General features: G+C 54.4%; 3 protein-coding genes across 6 annotated transcripts in view; 2 read left to right on the forward strand and 1 right to left on the reverse strand.

Annotated features, from left to right (window-relative positions):
* LOC109518533 (PH and SEC7 domain-containing protein 1-like) overlaps positions 1–5930 on the forward strand; it is a 13250-nt gene extending 7320 nt beyond the window's left edge. Inside the window, exons 11-18 of the mRNA XM_019874416.1 lie at positions 106–415; positions 1767–1810; positions 2747–2961; positions 3053–3123; positions 3207–3364; positions 3778–3922; positions 4143–4286; positions 4436–5930. Of these exons, the coding sequence (XP_019729975.1) occupies positions 106–415; positions 1767–1810; positions 2747–2961; positions 3053–3123; positions 3207–3364; positions 3778–3922; positions 4143–4286; positions 4436–4660 (1312 nt within the window). The 3' untranslated portion in view covers positions 4661–5930. The remainder of the gene's footprint in view (positions 1–105; positions 416–1766; positions 1811–2746; positions 2962–3052; positions 3124–3206; positions 3365–3777; positions 3923–4142; positions 4287–4435) is intronic.
* Positions 5931–6526: 596 nt separating this feature from the next.
* LOC109518553 (inhibitor of nuclear factor kappa-B kinase subunit alpha-like) lies at positions 6527–12390 on the forward strand. 2 transcript variants are annotated; one of them, XM_019874454.1, is made up of 22 exons: positions 6527–6657; positions 6951–7079; positions 7154–7248; positions 7652–7769; positions 7855–7924; positions 8119–8207; positions 8436–8525; positions 8614–8738; positions 8816–8923; positions 9059–9194; positions 9347–9541; positions 9619–9721; positions 9927–10050; positions 10124–10275; positions 10348–10409; positions 10662–10771; positions 10936–10985; positions 11056–11161; positions 11239–11386; positions 11458–11597; positions 11758–11857; positions 11941–12390. In XM_019874454.1, the coding sequence occupies exons 2-22, from the start codon at positions 6972–6974 to the stop codon at positions 12004–12006; spliced, it is 2295 nt and encodes a 764-aa protein (XP_019730013.1). In that variant the 5' UTR covers positions 6527–6657; positions 6951–6971; the 3' UTR covers positions 12007–12390. The 2 variants fall into 2 exon arrangements, with proteins under 2 accessions (XP_019730013.1, XP_019730015.1); XM_019874456.1 differs by having other exon boundaries at positions 11461–11597.
* tubgcp2 (tubulin gamma complex component 2) lies at positions 12331–17643 on the reverse strand. 3 transcript variants are annotated; one of them, XM_019874453.1, is made up of 18 exons: positions 17395–17637; positions 16725–16878; positions 16526–16654; positions 16154–16339; positions 15906–16059; positions 15551–15758; positions 15232–15431; positions 14967–15156; positions 14691–14836; positions 14352–14532; positions 14003–14183; positions 13744–13916; positions 13551–13679; positions 13345–13465; positions 13126–13269; positions 12953–13033; positions 12702–12856; positions 12331–12529 (listed from the first exon to the last, which is right to left on the reverse strand). In XM_019874453.1, exons 2-18 carry the CDS (start codon positions 16872–16874, stop codon positions 12454–12456), a joined length of 2604 nt encoding a protein of 867 aa, XP_019730012.1. In that variant the 5' UTR covers positions 16875–16878; positions 17395–17637; the 3' UTR covers positions 12331–12453. The 3 variants fall into 3 exon arrangements, with proteins under 3 accessions (XP_019730012.1, XP_019730011.1, XP_019730010.1); XM_019874452.1 differs by having other exon boundaries at positions 12702–13033; positions 16725–16881; positions 17395–17643; XM_019874451.1 differs by having other exon boundaries at positions 12702–13033; positions 17395–17642.
* Between the last annotated feature and the right edge of the window lie 117 nt (positions 17644–17760).

Consider the following 17760-nt stretch of genomic DNA (forward strand, 5'->3'; position numbering starts at 1 on the left):
CGCCCGCCCCCCTCTGCCGCCACCCCCCTCGCACACACCCCCTCGCAGAAGTTGTGCAGCGGCCATGGACGTGGCGACGTCAGGTGCGCGCACGCCGGGCCAGTGATTTCCAGCCACCCTCGTCAGCACCAGCGACTCCTCCTTCCCTTTGGCCATCTGCTCCCTGTTTTGCAGCAACCCGGATCGAGCGACTTCTTCGGTGACCATGATTGGCGTGAACAGCCTGCACTCGGCGGGACGTCTGCGCTCGCGCTCGCTTTGCACGGTGCGCTACGGCCGCGATTTCCGCATGATGGACCCGTTTCGCTACCCCAGGACGCCGCGCTCGCGGTCCCTCAAGCCGCTCGTCTTTCCCGACCTGCTGGGAAAAGCTCAGGACGGCCAAAACCACCCGCAGGCCCGCAAGAGGAGGAAGGTACGCCAAAGCACGTCGCTATGGCGACCAACAGGTCGTCTCCCGACTCCTCTGCGAAGTTCACTTTGGTCCGGCCGCTTGACCACTGGTCTCACCACGTACGCCGCCGACCGGGCTCGAGCTGGTCGCTAACGGGTTGCTAACTGAATCGGAACCGTAAGCCTCACGGGTTTGTCGCGATCGGCTTGCTAACTGATCGGTTGTTGGTGATAACTCGTCGCTCGCTACTGCAATTGACTTCCCGCTCTCGTGACGTCATTGCCAGCTGGTCGCTCGTAACTGACCTGCACGCTCGATGTCAAGCCACGGCAGAGAAGTGCTCATTCTGAGCCGGTTGTGCAACTGTAACCAAAACTTGTTCATACCTGGGATTTCCTTTCAAACACCCCAGATGACAAAACTTTGTGATATTTGAAATGTGCGGATCTTCTTTATCTGATGTAATTATTCTAAAAATATGTTTAAAACTTTAAACCCCCCCTTTTTTTTTTTTTTTCTTTTTGCTGGGAGCCATTTTTAGCTCTTAAGTCTCACGAAAGTACAGATTAGCAAGAACTGGAATTGTTCTTCCGGCTTGCTTTATTTCGTAGGATCGGTCAGATGCACTGAAAGGAGACTTTGATTCTCTTTCAAATATAAAGTCACTGGTTCAAGCAACTGAGGCGTATGTTCGTATAGTTGAGTGTATGATTGTCAATGTATGTTATATATTCTGTTTATTGTGACTTTAGCCCTATCAGGGACAGCGGTTACTACGATGGACAGCTTGTCGGGTTACGGGTTAGCATTATTGGTGCATGAATGGGTTGAATGAAATCTCCTGGCCTGCAATGAATTGCAGCAGTTGTCTATCAACTGCTCGGTAGCTGCTGTGACGATCCGCGCAATTGACCTACTTCTACCCTAATCCTAAAACTCGCTCGATGGTCGCTAAGTGGTGGCTAATTCGTGCCATCAATTTCCTGCTCTTATGACATCACCACCTGCTGGTCGGCGATTGGCCAAAAACGAGCAGCTAGCCGGTTGCTAACTCAGCCTGAACCCTGACCCGAACCCTTCATGTCAGGCCATAGCAGACAAGTGATCAATCAGTCTGACCTGATTATGTTACTGACTAGGGACTTCCTGGAATTGTTTTTGCACCCTGGGTGCTTATCAAAAACGTTTTTGTGGTAAGTAACAGCACTGGTTGTCTCCTCCAGTCAGCTGTCTGTATCTTATTTGAGCCATCTCTTGAATCGCGACGCGAGCTGGTCACAAAAGTGTGAATGATTGATTGACAACTGGTAGCTAACCGTGAGCGACGACAAATCTAAGTAACCTGTTTGTTTGTTTGTTTGTGTGTCTGCAGGCTCTCTATAACTCCATCAAAACACAGAAGCTGCAGTGGACCCTGTAAGTCCGACATGTACAGTACATGGACACACACACACACACACACACACACACTAGTCACTTGGGACTATTGCAATTATTCAGACGATCCCTACCCCCCAATCCCGACGAGGGATATTTACGAGACTTTTGAGGAACTATCCAGGTCCGGTCCAGTATCTAAAAATCCCTAAAGAGTGATTAGAGAGTAGCAAATTGCAAACGTTGACAACGGGCAGTTCTACAGATGCTCGGAGATGGCAATTAGGCGAGCGGCTGGCTGGGCTTTGTTGCCAAGGTGACGGCACCATGGCGACCACTCTCTCTCACTCTCGCTCTCTCTCACTCAGTTTGCGCTCTCTCGCATCACCTGCATCCTCCCACTTCCTCTCCCAGAATAGCCGCGGGAGCAAAATACTTCATCTCCATGACGACGCCGTTTGATGACGTCGCACGGCCACCTGACGGGGCGTATCGGTGCTCGCTTTGTGTGGGTTTTGTGTACGCGTGCATGCATGAGTGTGTGTATAATTTGCGCAGCATGGCGAGGTGTCACCGTGGAAACACATCCCCACCAACCCCCCCCTGTGTAAGTATGGGTGTAAGAAGCCGCTCAGGCCGTGCAGCAGTTGCCAGGCAACAGGCTGCGTGCTGATTGGCCTGACCGAGCGCGTATGTGGCGCTCTCGTCTGTCTTCTATTTGGGAACTCAGGGCGCCACCTGCTGAGCTAACAAGTGTTGCTCGTGTGACGTCAGACAACACCGTCAGCCACGCCTTCTTCTTTACACACACACACACACACACACACACAAACAAACGTTTTGGACTAACTTTGTCCAAATATATTTCTTTTTTTTTGCTACGTGATTGCTACGGCGACATGACGCTGCCTCGACCCACTTGATGACGATCTTTGTTTTGGTGACCAGTCGCTCTCGTGTTTGCTGTCTCCATAGCGATGAGGAGGAACTGAGGAAGTCCTTCTCGGAACTCGGGGACAGCCTGTGCGACTCGTCGAGATCGGCCAAGGGGAGTGGCGGCGGTGGTGGCGGCGGCGGCGGCAGCGATGATGGGACGTTGTCGGCGGATGAGACGCCGCCCTGTAGGACGCCGCTGTACAAGAACGGCTTCCTGGTGCGCAAAGTGCACGCCGACTCGGACGGGAAGAGAAGTACGTAAGAAGCCGTTCGGGACGCCGGCTTAGGATATTGTTCATCCGCAGCGCTTCACACACACTCTCACAATTGTTTGTTGTGCGGCAGCGCCGAGAGGCAAGCGAGGCTGGAAGACCTTCTACGCCATCTTGAAGGGGCTCATCCTCTACCTGCAGAAAGTGAGTCGCGCCTCACGTCGTGTCACGTCGCTTGCGAATGGTCACGCTAACTTCCTGACGCCCGGGCGGGGCGGGGCACTTAGGGCGAGTACCGCGCCGACAAGCCGCTGACGGACGACGACCTGAAGAACGCCGTCTCCATCCATCACTCGCTCGCCATCAAAGCGGCCGACTACAATAAACGTGCAAACGTCTTCTACCTGCGGACTGCAGACTGGAGGCTCTTCCTCTTCCAGGCTCCGTAAGTGTGTGTGTGCGTGCGTGTGTGTGCACACGTTCAAACGCTCACTGACACACGCGCACAAACCCTCACACACAGACACATGCATGCGTCCTCTCATACACACATTGAGGCCTCGCCGCTCCAGTTCCAGCTGGTCTTTGGCCCAGATAGTCAAGCCCCGCCTCCCCACGCTGCCTCGGTCTTGAGGGAGTTTGCTGATTGACTGCTTGTGTGAGACTTCCTGCGTCTCCATAGCGACCATTGCACATTGCGTTTCTTCTTCTTGATGATGACCTTGGGGGTCCTGTTGGAATGTGTCATGAGTGCGGGTCGGGTGTGGACCTTTCCCATATCAACCCCGACACCGCTGATTGCATCAAGCTTGCGATTGGCGCCAGTGCTCATTGACGTTTGCCCATCGACCACGACAGAAACGCCGAGCAGATGCAGTCGTGGATCACCAGCATCAACACGGTGGCGGCCACATTCTCGGCTCCGCCCTTCCCGCCCGCCGTCGTCTCCCAGAAGAAGTTCAGCAGGCCTCTGTTGCCGGGCAACATGTCCAAACAGTCCGAGGTGGGCCCGCGACACACGGCAATCACAGTTTGACTGTTGTGACCAACATTGTTGTTCGACAACTGTCTAACTTGTAATGTGAGTGACGAGCATGAACTGCAGAACCAAATCATTTGTGAGTCACGTCGATCGTCCACGTGAGCGCGAATAAGGTGCATAAGAAGTGACGAAAGAGATGCTAATAGCGTGCGGCGCGTGTTCATGCCATGTGTGTTTGCAGGAGGAGCAAGCGCGTTCCCATGAGGCCCGTTTGCGGGCCGTATCTTCGGAGCTGGCCGAGCTGCTTTCTTGCCCGCCCCAAAACAAACTCAAAGGCAGACAGCTAGACCAGTACCAGCAGAGGGACCAGTATCTGCACTTTGAGGTCTGTGTGGAAACCATTACTCTTGAGCAATGATTGTTGGGGGGGAAAAATAAATAAACACGCCACCAACGTGCATAAAACATATCAATAATATTTGGTACATGCTACTGGCTGAGCCATCATTGACAGCCGTTGTCTGACTTGTGCAGAAAACGCGCTACGAGACATACGTGGCCCTGCTGCGGGCCAAGATGGAGGGCGGTGGCGGCGGCCCCAGCAGCGAGGCCGAGCTAGAGGAGGACGAGGGCGCTCTGCAGAGGGCGCAGTCCAGCCCCACCCTGCACGACGGCAGCCAGGCCAGTGGAACCCGAGCGGGCGGCAAAGCTCGGCAGGACGTCCAAAGGCACAGCTACAGGCAAGCCGTGAAGAAGTGAGGACGGTCTCGACGCCCGCCGCTGGGCTTTTTCTTTGCTTTGGAGCGGGCGGTAGCCTCTCGCCCGCTACGCCCTGCTGCTTCCTCAGGCCAGCCGGCTTGCCCGCTACCCGGATGGATGGGCGGGGACAATGGCGCCCAAATCGGCGTGCAAAATGGCACCCAGTCAGAACAGGATAGTGCCCTGCCAGCATCGCATAAACACCTTCTATTTGCCTCGTCTTTCCTTTTTCCTTCTTTTCCTCTGTTCCGTCTTGTCCTTCTTTTTTTCTTTTTGCCTTTCTTTCCTTCCTTTCAGCTTTTCCTCCATCTTGTCTCATCACTTCCTGCGTGGCGACGAGAGAGCGCATTGACACTTCTCTTTTCTTCTTTTTGTCTCGGGTTCTTTTTCTTCTCGTGCTCCTCTGCTCCTTTTCTCTTCACCTCTTTGCTCTTCTTTGGCTCTTTTCTTCATCTTGCCTTCTTCTCTTTCCTATCTTGCTCCATCTGTTGTCCTTCGTGGCCACCAGTTGGACTCAGGCGCTGTGTTTTCACTCACCAGACGGATCTGGAATGTTCTTTCAGCTTCTCCCACGCGCCACATTTGACTGCAGGACGCGCGTCGTCAAAGGCCGAGGCCAACCGTGAACGGTGAACATGGCCCGGAGGTCAGAACAGCATTTCAAAAGTGTAACTCAGCTCCCAAACTGGCTGTTTGTTGTTTGGCGGAAGGACGGCTCAGAGAGCCCGCCCCCTCGCATACATCATCTGGGGGACACTTCAACTCTTCTTCACCTTCAATCAATTGCATTTATTTTAGTGTGTGCGTTTGTGTGCATCTTGGCTTTTCTATGCGGGTGTGTGTATGTGTGTCTGTCTGTGTCATATGTTCTTAGGAGATATGTGTGTGTGCGCGCAAACGGACATGCTGTGGATGTGCACGTACGTTTATGGGGGGGGTATCATTCAAGATTGAGCTCAAACGACAAGTGAAGCCCCACCCCCACGTTAGCGACTGACTTGAGGTGGAGGCAGAGGCTAGTTACCACGGTAACCAAAGTGCCCGCCGTCCACCAAGTGATGGACACAGGCTTGTGCTTGGCGCGAGGTGGTGGTCGCCCTGACAACATTTCCCCCCCTCCATTGATAACGGGATGATTGTAAATAATAAAGCATGTTTATTCTTCTTGATTTGGGCTTTCGGACTAATTCAGATCACTGTCCGTCTTTCTGCTCCTTTGTGAACATTTTCATCTGGTTGAATAAAAACGTTTCTTTGTTCTTCACTGGAAGGAGAAGTGTACGCAAGTGTGTTGCATTCACTTGAGAGAAAAAAATCATTTACATTTTATTTATTAAATATATTTTTCTGTTTCATTTTTTGGAACAATTTTAATTTTAAGGAAAACAGATCACAAAAATATTTTAAAAAACGCAATATTGAAAAATTATATATATGACTCAGAAAAAAAGGTGAATACTATGTGCTTCTGTAAGATCATGTTGGTTTACGGGTTCTCAATAAAAGAATTAATGCCTCTATTGTTTCAAATTCTTTCCAATCTCAGGGCGTAGAAGTATCCAGAAAAAACAGGGACAAATGTTTCCCCAAACAACTAAACTGCATGTTTCCGATAAAATATTAAATACTTGATTTATTTTTCCCACCGAAAACGAAAATGTCACGATAAAATCTGCATCAAAAATTGACAGATGTCACAGAAATACTTTCTCATTTGTCCGAAGAGCCCATCGTCGTCCTTAGAAAAGAGTTGTCGTTGTTAAATAATGAATCGTTAATTTAAAAAAATGAAAACAAAGTTTCTCGTTGTTGCAACAGGAAAAGGACGCGAACGAACACTCCTCACCCCCGCCCCGCCTTCAAAGAACGCGCAGGTTGATGACGTCACACGGAAAAGTCCTGCGCCCAGTCGCTGGCGGAGTTTGACGCGATCACAACAGAAAGAGCGAAAAGAAGAGTAGACCAAAGCGTGCGGCTCATGTAGGACGACTTGAGACGTGAGTATTTCGTCGACATTTTCACCTGCAAATACACGCTGTTGATCGTCGGCCTCGCGCCGCCGTCTACGTCCTGGAACGCCGTCGGATGTTGACATTAGCATTAGCCACCAGCTAGCAAGACAACATGAATTTAGGCCAGCTTCTTCCGCGTGTTACGCTCAGCAATGAGACATTTTTGTCGACCAATGTTAGTGGTTTCATGGTGGATGTGGCGAGGAGACCAGGACGATGGCGCAAGGGAACGGATGTGAGTAACCCTGCCTGTCGTCACCGTTTACTCTCTGGTTCAGGTTGCAGCCGGCGGTAGCACGATGGAGAAGCCTCCCTTCCGACACAACAACAACAAGTGCGGCGACTGGGAGCTGAAGGAGCGGCTGGGCATGGGGGGCTTTGCCCACGTCTACCTCTACCAGCATCACGTGAGTTCGCCGTGTACGCGTCACGGCTTGTTCCCCCCGCACTCCCCCTCTATTGACATGTCCTGTCAATGCAGGTGAGCGGTGAGAAGCTGGCGGTGAAGATGTGCCGACTGGAGCTGACGCCCAGGAACAAGGACCGCTGGAGCCGAGAGATTCAGATCATGAAGAAGTTGGTCTTTCCACTTTCGTCTTGTGCGAGGGCTGGCACAAACTCGAGTCTTAACTCTCGTTTGTTCTTTCTTTCTCCTTGCTAATCGGAAACGGCACCAACAATAATTTGTATCAAAAACAAGTTGTGCTTTTTGTTTGGCCCCCAACCAGCATTAACGTGCATCAATTTTCACAGAAATAATAAATTAGATAGATATTTGTTTGTGAGAATGTGAAAACAATTTTTCCCCTGATGGAAACAAAATGTCCACAAACACGATCTTTCTTAAATAATGTTATTTTTAGGGGCTTTTTTTAAGTAGTAGTGGCTATGGAATTAAAAAGTTATCCTGATCATGAATGAATGTTAGGGGGGGAAAAAAAGTGTCCAAACGTGCATTTGCATCCTTGTGCCCGCTCAGGTTAAACCACATCAACGTGGTGACGGCGCGGGACGTCCCGGAAGAAATCAACTTGATCGCATTGAATGACTTGCCGTTGCTCGCCATGGAGTTCTGCTCGCATGGCGACCTGAGGAAGGTACGGTGGGCCAACCTGGCCGGCGACGCATTGCGTTTGCCACCCACCGACCACCTTCCCTCTTTCTGATTGCGTCTTTCTTCAGGTTCTGAGCAGACCGGAGAACTGCTGCGGCCTGAAGGAGAGTGACGTTCTGTCCTTGCTCAACGATGTTGGTACGTGTCTCACGTCACACGCTGTGTTCCATATAATGCCATGCGTCACGTTGCGACGTGTTTGGTCGCACGTCGTGCCACGTGCGTACTTGCTACAATATCTCTTACATGTTTGGTGCGGCATTTTCCGTGAGTTGACTTGTGTGCTTGTGAGCCGGCGCGGCTTGGTCGTGACCCGCGTGACTGTGCCGCAGGTTGCGGTATCCAGTACCTGCACGAGAACAAGATCATCCACAGGGACCTGAAGCCGGAGAACATCGTGCTGCAGGAAGTCAACGGCAAGGTGACATGCTCGTCTTTAACCTTCAGTCGGGCTTCTCCGATCTTTCCACGGACCTCCCACATAATCCCAATGCCAGTTCAACAGAACTGTAATTAATTGCCATCGAGATTTTTGGGGGGTATGCACGGTTTGCGACAGCATTATGCGGAGCCCCCAAGCCACGTCTCGCGGCCCGCGCTTTGATTTGAGAAGCGCCCAGCTAATGGATGTGCTCGTTTCCTGCTTCAGCTGGTGCACAAGATCATTGACCTGGGCTACGCCAAAGACCTGGACCAGGGAAGTCTGTGTACATCCTTTGTGGGCACGCTCCAGTACCTGGTGAGAAACTCTTCAACTCCGTCCGTCCTCGGCGTCTGGCCGCCAGGCTTGTCAGGGTGCTCGTTGTGACGCGTGCGCGCGCGTGCAGGCGCCGGAGCTGTTTGAAAACAAAGCGTACACGGTGAGCGTGGACTACTGGAGTTTCGGGACCATGATCTTCGAGTGCAGCTGCGGATTCAGACCGTTCCTGCACAACCTGCAGCCCGTGCAATGGTACGTCTGCGACATCGGCGCGGCAGTTCACGCCGGCTGACCCACGGGCAAACCCGCCGTGTCGTGTTGTGGCGCAGGGCCAGCAAGGTACGGAACAAAGGTCCAAAAGACATTATGGCGGTGGAGGAGGCCAACGGAGAAGTGCGCTTCTCGTCGCATCTTCCGTACCCCAACAACCTGAGCAGGTGCGAGGGGGCAACTGCCGCCCGTCGTGTGGGTTTGCAAACGTCTTCTTTGAAGTGCCCGATCCGAGCACCCGCCTCAATTTGACAGACGGGCATTTTGGGGAGAGCGTGTAAACGAGGGCGTGTCCCCCGCAGGACGTTGCTGGAGCCCATGGAGGCGCTGTTGCAGCTCATGCTGAAGTGGGACCCGGTCCACCGAGGAGGCGGCGTCCATCCCGAGAGCAGGAAGCCGCTCTGCTTCGACCTTCTCGATCAGATCCTGAGCATGAAGGTCGTGATCCAACATACAAAAGGCTCTTTTGGAAAAACGCGGCTCATCTTCTCGATCAGATCCTGAGCATGAAGGTCATGCATGATCCAACATGCAAAAGGCTCTTTTGGAAAAACGCGGCTCACCGCCGGCCGCCGCTCCCCCCTGCTCAGGTGGTGCACATCCTCAACATGACCACGGCCCAGGTGCACTCCTTCCAGCTGGCGCCCGACGAGTCTCTGCACGCCCTGCAGAAACGGGTGGAGGCGGAGAGCGGCATCCACGTGGTCCACCAGGAGCTGCTGCAGGAAACCGGCGTTTCCCTGGACCCCCGCAAGCCGGCGGCGCAGTGCGTCCTGGACGGCGTGGTACGTGCCCGCCTGTCGTCGGCCGCCGGTACTGACGCGCCGCCGTCTAAACGTGTCCCATCTGTCCTGTGGCGCAGCGAGGCTGGGACGCCTACATCGTTTACTTGTTTGACAAGAGCGCCACCGAGTACTCGGGCCCGTTCAGTGCCAGGCAGCTCCCGGATAAAGTCAACACCATCGGTGAGTGACGCGGCCGCCTTTGCACAGACTGTTGTCTGGGGCGGCCGTGGCTCACGGGTTAAACATCTTCTAAATTCGTTCCTGAGATAGAAGGGTTGAAATGAAGGCGGCCACGCCCCTTTTTGCCAAACTCACGAAAATTCATCGGGCCGCTGTTCCCAAACCGATTGACCTGAAGTTTGCCATTTCACGCGTGCGTTTTCAGTCCAGGAGGCCCGGACGCCGCTGCCGCTGGGTGTTCTCAAGAAGGTTTGGGCGGAGGCGCTGAGCTACATCTGCGGCCTGAAGGACGACTACAGCCGCCTCTTCCAGGGCCAACGCGCCGCCATGTGAGTCGCTGGCGCTTGCGCTCGCCCGGTCCGCCCGGTGTCCTCACGCCCGCGTGTCTCCGTGGCCTCGCAGGCTCAGTCTCCTCCGCTACAACACCAACCTGACGCGCTGCAAGAACAGCATGTTTGGATTCTCGCAGCAGCTGAAAGCCAAGCTGGACTTCTTCCGCAGCAGCATCCAGTACGACCTGGAAAAGTACAGCGACCAGATGCACTACGGCATCTGTGAGTGCCGCGACCGCTCTGTTCTTCTCACGCACTCTACTGTCCTCTCACGTGCTTTGCTGTCCTCCGCAGCATCGGAGAAGATGCTGAAGGCCTGGCAGGAGAATGAGGAGAGAGCGGCTGCCTTTGCTCAGGTCACAGATGATCAGAAGGGAGATCTTGGCAACGAGATGAGCGACCGTTTGTCAAAATGCAAAGTCCGGTTGTAATTGGCCATTGTTCAAAAGATACTTCCCTAAACCGGCCCCGCGAAGAATCCCTCCAAGGATTTGTTCTGGAGGATTTTCACGGGCTCTTTTCTGAGACGGCGCCCGCTTTTCGCGTTGCCGATGAGGCGACTGCGCGACGTCAGCGTGCTGAAGCGGGCTTCCCGTGTCGTCCCGCAGGTGGCGGAGGTGAGCCACCTGGACGACGAGATCATGGCGCTGCACTCGGAGATCGTGGAGCTGCAGAGGAGTCCATATGCGCGGCGCCAAGGAGACAAGATGGAGCAGCTGTGAGTGTGTCGCCTCTCTTTCAAGCGGGCTTGGCCCGTCACGTGGATCCTTGTTTGGTTTCAGGAGGAGTAAAACATTGATGACTCTATCAAGTAGATCAGATATTTTAAGGCCACATATCAATAATCAGTCACCCAGCGAGTGATGCCGTTTGTGTTTTCAGAGAGGAGCGAGCCATGGAGCTCTACAAACAGCTGAAGATGAAATGTAAAGGTCAGACATGTTCTTCTCACCGCGGCGACGACGACGACAATTACGATGATGACGCTGATGATTTTGACAGTTCCGGAGGCGGACCTGAGCATCGACAGTTCGGAGATGGTGAAGGCCATCATCCAGACGGTGCAGAACCAGGACAAAGTGCTCAAGGATCTCTACACGCACCTCAGGTACAAGGATCATGTCACGCGCCGCGTACCAACGCTGACTTACTGGCAAGGCTTTCCCGACCCCCCCCCATCCCCAGTAAGATACTGAGCAGCAAACAGAAAATCATCGAACTGTTCCCGCGGATCGAAAAGACGTTGGAGAGCATCAAGGAAGCAGACAACACGGTCATGCAGATGCAGGTCAAGCGCCAGCGCGAGTTCTGGCACCTCCTCAAGATCGCATGCGTAAGCCAGCGCCGGGGAGGGCCGACGAGGGCGCGCCGTCGCACCCCGACCGATGCCGCATCTTCCTCCAGCAGGCGCAGAACTCGACACGCAACTCGCTGGCGACCGGGCCCGAGTCGGCCAACCTCCCTCAGGTGTCCCAGTGGGCCCAGTCGGCGCCGCCCGCCAGCGCTCCTCATCCTCTCACCTCGCTGCCCGGGCCCAACGACAGGTACGCTCCCTTCCTCGCCCTCAGCCGCCATGAGGCGCAAAACAAACTTCGGCCTTATCCATTTTTGACAGGATTTGACTTTTGATTCCTAACACGTAAAAAAAAGGAGTGCACCAGTGACTGAATTGCTTTAATGACCCCCGCGCCCTCCTCCCCGTAGTGACGCGGCCCCCCGCCTGCTGCAGGAGACCCAGAAGTACCTGAGTCAGCTGACCAGCCTCATGCAGGAAGCAGTGGACGAACAGGCCAAAAGCATGGTGGTGAGTCACAGCATCGGGTGCCATGTCATCCCTTTTTTTTTGTTTGTTGGTGGTTGAAACTGAAATTTGTGGTGTTGCCCAAGGATCAAGACTGGAGTTGGACCAAATACGAAACGTTAAGCGGCAAATTCAAGAAGAGAAATGCGTGAGATGCTTTCACCTTGAAACACTAACGGCGATGATGAACTTTGACCTCAAGAGGTGCCGTTGACTTTTTTTTTTTTTTCCTCATGTCGTGCTGCTGCTTCTTTTTTTGCGGTGTTTGGGGGGTGGGGGGGAGACGTTGAGGATTTGCAGGCAGCTGATTGGATGGTGAACAGGAAACAGGAAGTGACAGTGGAAAAAGTGCACTATGTAGCTCGGTTGATGAAGTTGATCAACTGATCCAAACTTCCACTGACTGACTGATGACTTTGTGCTGGGACCAAACAAACTTGGAGCAGAGCATGTTAGAAATGCAAAAAGATGCAAACTCAAAACACAAACATTTTATTTGAACAGCTGAAAGGTTGAATAAAGATGAGTTGGTGCCATCTTTTGAGTCGTCACTGTGAAGAACGGCGCCCTGGAGTTCTTCGCTCGGGTACGTCGTCTCGCTACGCGGCCTCTTTGTGACTGCGTTCCACCGCCATCTTCTCCAGACGCTCCGTGTAGAAGCCGTTGAAGTCCAGCCTGTGAGAGGTCAAAGGTTAACCGGAGTGGAGAGGAAGGAAGGAGCGCGGCGGCACCGTCATTTGACCACTAGGGCTGATCGATTTGCGATAGGACATCAACCTTCGATAGCGATTCACAAATGCGAATGGACGTGGGCCATAAACGGGGCTGATGAAGACGCGGGGCCGACCTGTATATGATGCTGATCATGCTGTGCTCGCAGTTGTTGGAGCTGAAGATGCTGAGTTTGTCCAGAAGATCCAGCAGCAGAACGCTGAAACTGTTGTCGAAGTTCACGATGGACGCCTCAAAGCCCGCGCCCGAGGCCGCGTCGGTCTCCTCCGACTGAACGCACACAAATGCCGCATGCGCGCACACGTACACGCCCGCACTGTGAGTGTGTCCGAGTTTTGTAACGTGGGGGTCGAGTCTGGCTCTGACCTTTGCCGCTTGGCTCTTTTTCCGCTCGTGGCAGCCGGCGTCCGAGGGGAGGCGCTCCAGCCGGAGGGTCTGCGTGAAACGCTCGAGTACGCGACAAACACGGCGGCTCAGACGGGGCGCGGAAGAGCCGCGGCGAGGTGGGGGGGCGGGGCGAAGGAGGGAGCGCGCCTTACCTGCATGCGGCCGGCGAACATGACGCAGACGGACATGAGCTTGGAGAAGATGCGCAGCAGCTCGGGATTGGTCAGCATGCAGTCCTTCATGCAGTTGTCCAGGAAGCTGGTGTGGTGCCACAGCACGTCGTCGATGTTGGACGCCTGAAACAAGATTGCGGTGAAAATGCCCTCGCGGTCGGAAGGGTACGAGTGACGCTTTTCCTTCGTCCGGCTCACCGTTTTCAGGTTGTTCTCCATCAGGTGCCAGGTGGGCTCCATCACCTCAAACATCATGTAGTACTGGATGTTCTGCACAAAGTTCAACATGCGCTGACGCAGCGCAAACGCCGCCGCGAACCTGCGACAGCACGATGCGGTCGAGTCAAAAGGAACGAGCGGTCGACGGAGGCCGGCGCTTCGGGCCGCGCGACGGCGCCGCTCACCATTTAGCCGAGTGCGACCAGTGATGCTTGGCGTGTTTGTTGGTGATCCACACGTTGCACAGCAGGCGCTCCACGTGCTTGCAGTAGAACATGTGACGGAACAACATCTGGTACCTCGTCAACGCCTTCCTGCGGCGCACAGTCGAGTCAGCGGGTGCGCACGCAGGCGTGGCGGGACTAAGCGGGCGCCGACCTGCTGATGATGAGCGAGAGCGGCCACTTGACCACGTAGTCGAAGGAGAAGGCCTCCAGGCCGCTGAGGGCGGCGTCGGCCGGCTCGGCGTTGGCGACGCTCTTCTCCTGCTTGGTCTCGATGGCCAGCACCCGCAGCAGCTGCGTGATCACGTCGTGCGGCATCAAGTCGATCTGAGCCAGGAGAAGGAGGCGGGGCGTCAAGGCGAGGGCGGGACTCAGCCTGACGGCAAGTTGTGCCTCGCTTGCTGCCCGCCCACCTTGAGGTCATCCTTGAAGGGGTCGGTGTTGGCCGTGCTCATGCGCAGCGCCAGTTCCAGGAGCGCCTCCAGACGCGGCGCCGCGATGTCGTCCACCGGCTTGCGAAGCTCCTCCTCCGTCAGGTCCATGAAGTGCACGAAGAAGTCGCCTTTGTCCATCAGGAAATAGTGTTTGATGGACCTAAACACGCAATGCAGGTAGGCCCGCTTACTCACCCCTTGCGCAAATCCACTTTCTCCAATGAATTTTAAAACAAATAACTAGATACTCTGTGTCACATGACAACAAAAACCCGATTGAATTGAACCAATTTGTGTTTGCGTCTCTTCCAGCGACGCGTGCGCGCACCTGAGGCGGGCCACCAGCTCCTTCTCCTCCAGCAGGAAGTGCAGGAGCACCTTGCTGGCGTAGTTGAAGGCCTTCTCGATCTGTTCCACGTAGGCTCGCTCCTTCAGCGTGTAAACCACTTCCTTGGCGTCGGGACAGGTGACGTCGCGGCCGCACTCGCGCACCACGTTCAGGTACTTTCCTGTCACGCGCGCATGGCGGAAGAGCGCCGGCACAAAGAACAAGAAGATCAGTCATGCGGCAAAAGGGCCCAAATGGACGGATGAGCCCGTGAGACCGAAGTGAAAAGCGCCGGAAGATCAAGCAGGCACGGAGCCACGAGCGAGGGCGGGGGGTCACCTGTGCTGAGGATCTTGTCGGCCATCTTCTGCAGGAACGACGGAATGCGGTGCTGAACAACGGTATACCTCTGGTCCCAGTACTTGTCGTTGTAGTCCTCCTGGATCTTCTCCTTCTGCAGTTCGTGTTCCTCCACCATGAACTCGCTGTTCTCGTGCACGTTTTACGGCGACATTCAAAAACAGGCACATAGTAGGTTGAAATGTTTATGCAAAAAAAGAGGTTGTACACTTCATGTCAGGGTTGGGGTGCGGGTCTGGGTTATGGGGACCCCACCTGTAGGGATCGCGGATGATGCCCCTAAAAATCCATTTCTCCAGGATCTCAAAGTAGGGCACGCTGGCCGCCTTGGTGAGGTACAGGCACACTTCCTGCGCCTGCGCGTCGCCGGTGAAGTTGAAGGTGCGGTCGTGAAGGAGGCTGAGCGTGGCCCCGCCCATACACTCGCCTTTGTCCACCGACGAAGCTGACGGCGCAACCGCAAAGTGAGTCGGGAGCCAGCGAGCGATTGACAGGCAAAGCTGCGAGCGGCCGGCGCTACCGATAGCGGCCAAGATGTCCATGGTCCTCATGGTGGGCTGCAGGTAGAACCAGAGCTTCTGCAGCGACAGTAGGCCCCGCCGGTGTACGTGTTCCAGCTGAGTCACCAGGATCAGGTACTCCTTGAGCAGCGTTCGCATGGCCGCCGTCAGGGCGTGGTTCACCTGCCCGTACTCGAACGACGACTTCTCCTCCACGAATCTGAGGGACCAAAAACACTTTTGAGTCGCTCGAGGTGCCGTTTGTGTCGTCCGCGTCTTTGGCCTACCAGCCGGCCCAATGCTAATGATGAGCTTCACGTGGCGGCTGAGGTGACTGACCGTGTGACAGTGGAGTAGTAAGACGCCACAGGAAGGATCCGGTGCACCAGCTCCTTGACGGACAGGTCCAGTGTGGCGTCCACGATGAAGGAGCGGTTCTGGCGGCCGAGGACCGGCTGAGCCGCCACGTTGCGTCCGTCCACGCCCACCAGAACGAAGAGCAGATCCTCCAGAACCAGCTGCTCCTGCGCCGCCAGCGCCAGCGTGCCTGCAACCGACCCGGCCCGCGTGTCACGTTAGGTATGGAAGCGCGCTTTTTCTCTCTTTGCAGGAGAAACTAAATAACACAATGGGTGCGCTCGGAAATACGCCTCAAGTGGACACTTGGACCGTTTGGAAACGCGCGCACACTCACCCACGGGCGGATCGGCGGGCGGGGTGGGGCCGGCGATGAAGTCCCCGAGGAGGGTGGGCCGCTCGTACACCCAGCCGGGAAAAATGGGATTGAGCTGCGCCGGATTCTTCTTGTTGTGTTTGTCCCGCAGCATCTTCCGCGTCACCTCAGCCGACTGCGGACCAAGCGCGCCACAAAAACCACGGACCGCCAATCAGATGAGCGGTTCGGACACAACGGACATGGCGTTGCGAGCGGCTGTCGGGCACCAGAGGAGCGTTGGACGCCGCTGTGGCGTTCCCGAGCTTCTTGCGAAGCTCGTCCAACTCCTGCATGGACATCTTGGAGACGCTTGTCGCCGCACTCAGGACGCTCGGCGCCGGAGCAAGCGCCGCCGCCGTCGTCGCACAAGCTTCCGAACGATCTTTGGCGTTCTGCTGAAGACGCTGCAGAGTCTACACACCGTGAGTGGTCAAGTCAAGTTCATCTTCACGCCATGACAACAGCGTTTTCGTGTCCTCTAAATCAAGCTTGCCACACAACAGTGGTGATGGAACTGCAAAGTAAGTTATGGCCCGCCACTGCTAAACATGCGCCGTCAGCATCATGAGCATCATTCACATCTTTCGGCGAAGTCTTACTTGCGAGTCCTCGCACAGGCGGGACAGCAGGTAGACCAGTGGGTCCAGGTGCCGGACATTTTTCGATTTTAGCTCCTCGTACTTCCTTAGGAAGTCCTCAGGCGTCTTGGAGAACTCCGCGAGCTTCACCTTTCGGGGTTTCAAAGACAAAACGTATTTGCGTGCCTGTCTTTTGTTTGAATGGAGCGCTCGCTCGTACCTTGGCGCTGTGGGCGGAAACCGTGGTGGTGACGTAGGGCGTGCGGTGCTTCTGCAGAAGGTCGATGTAACCTTCAGCTCCGTCGCCCCCTCGCACATCCAACACACTCAACAGCTCATTGACATGATGGTGGATCCGGAACTCACTCATGGTGCTGTAAGCAGCAAGAGATCAAAGATGCACGGATGGAGAGAGCAATAGCGAGCTTTTATCTCGCGGAGGACATGACATCCCAGCTGATCGCGGCACCCTCATACTGTAACCTAAATAAAGTTGAGACTAATTAAAGAGTTGAGAAACGCACATTGAGAGTGGTGTCCCTCCATCAATATCAGCTGACTTTGGACGAGAGGCTGCCAATCACAGGATTGAAAATAATTATGTAATAATGTAGGCATAATGCCTCTATTGCCTACGCAATGAATGATGTGACTCTCGATCGCTTCAGGATGCTTTTCTTGCGAGAACGCCATTTACATCAAGTGGACGCTAGTTGTTTTAACACCCAAGGAAGAGTCCAGTTGGCTCCATTCAACTTTGGAGCGTTAATCCTGAGCTATAGATGAGTGGCAATGTGCAAAATCGGACGTGCAGGAGGGCTGCAAACTGCAAGCCATCCCGCGGAGAAGCATGCTAATACGTTCAGTCTTTCCGGCCATTGCAAACGTACCGCAGTGAACTTCCGTCGTCGCGACTCCTCACAAGACAAAAGCTGGTGTGTGTGTGTGTGTGTGTGGAGAAGCTGCGAGGAGAAAGCTGTCACATCTGCACGCAAAGGGAAGGCACGTTCAGGAGACTCATTTACATATTTTAGGGATGTTGCTAGAAATCTTGGTTTGCGAAAGTGGCGGCATCGGCCACTTCTTCTTCTACGCTTCTTCGCGACAAACGTGAACGACACTGCCCCCTAAAGGCCCTGGAATAAATCGCAAGACTAGGCAGATGGATACTATGATACTGTAATATACAATACAATGCATCTTTATTTACATAGCGCTTTCACTTCAGCTATAGCTGTAACAAAGCGCTTTACATA

This window comes from Hippocampus comes, unplaced genomic scaffold (genome assembly GCF_001891065.2).
Source record: "Hippocampus comes isolate QL1 unplaced genomic scaffold, H_comes_QL1_v1.1 scaffold279, whole genome shotgun sequence".
Lineage (NCBI taxonomy): Eukaryota > Metazoa > Chordata > Actinopteri > Syngnathiformes > Syngnathidae > Hippocampus > Hippocampus comes.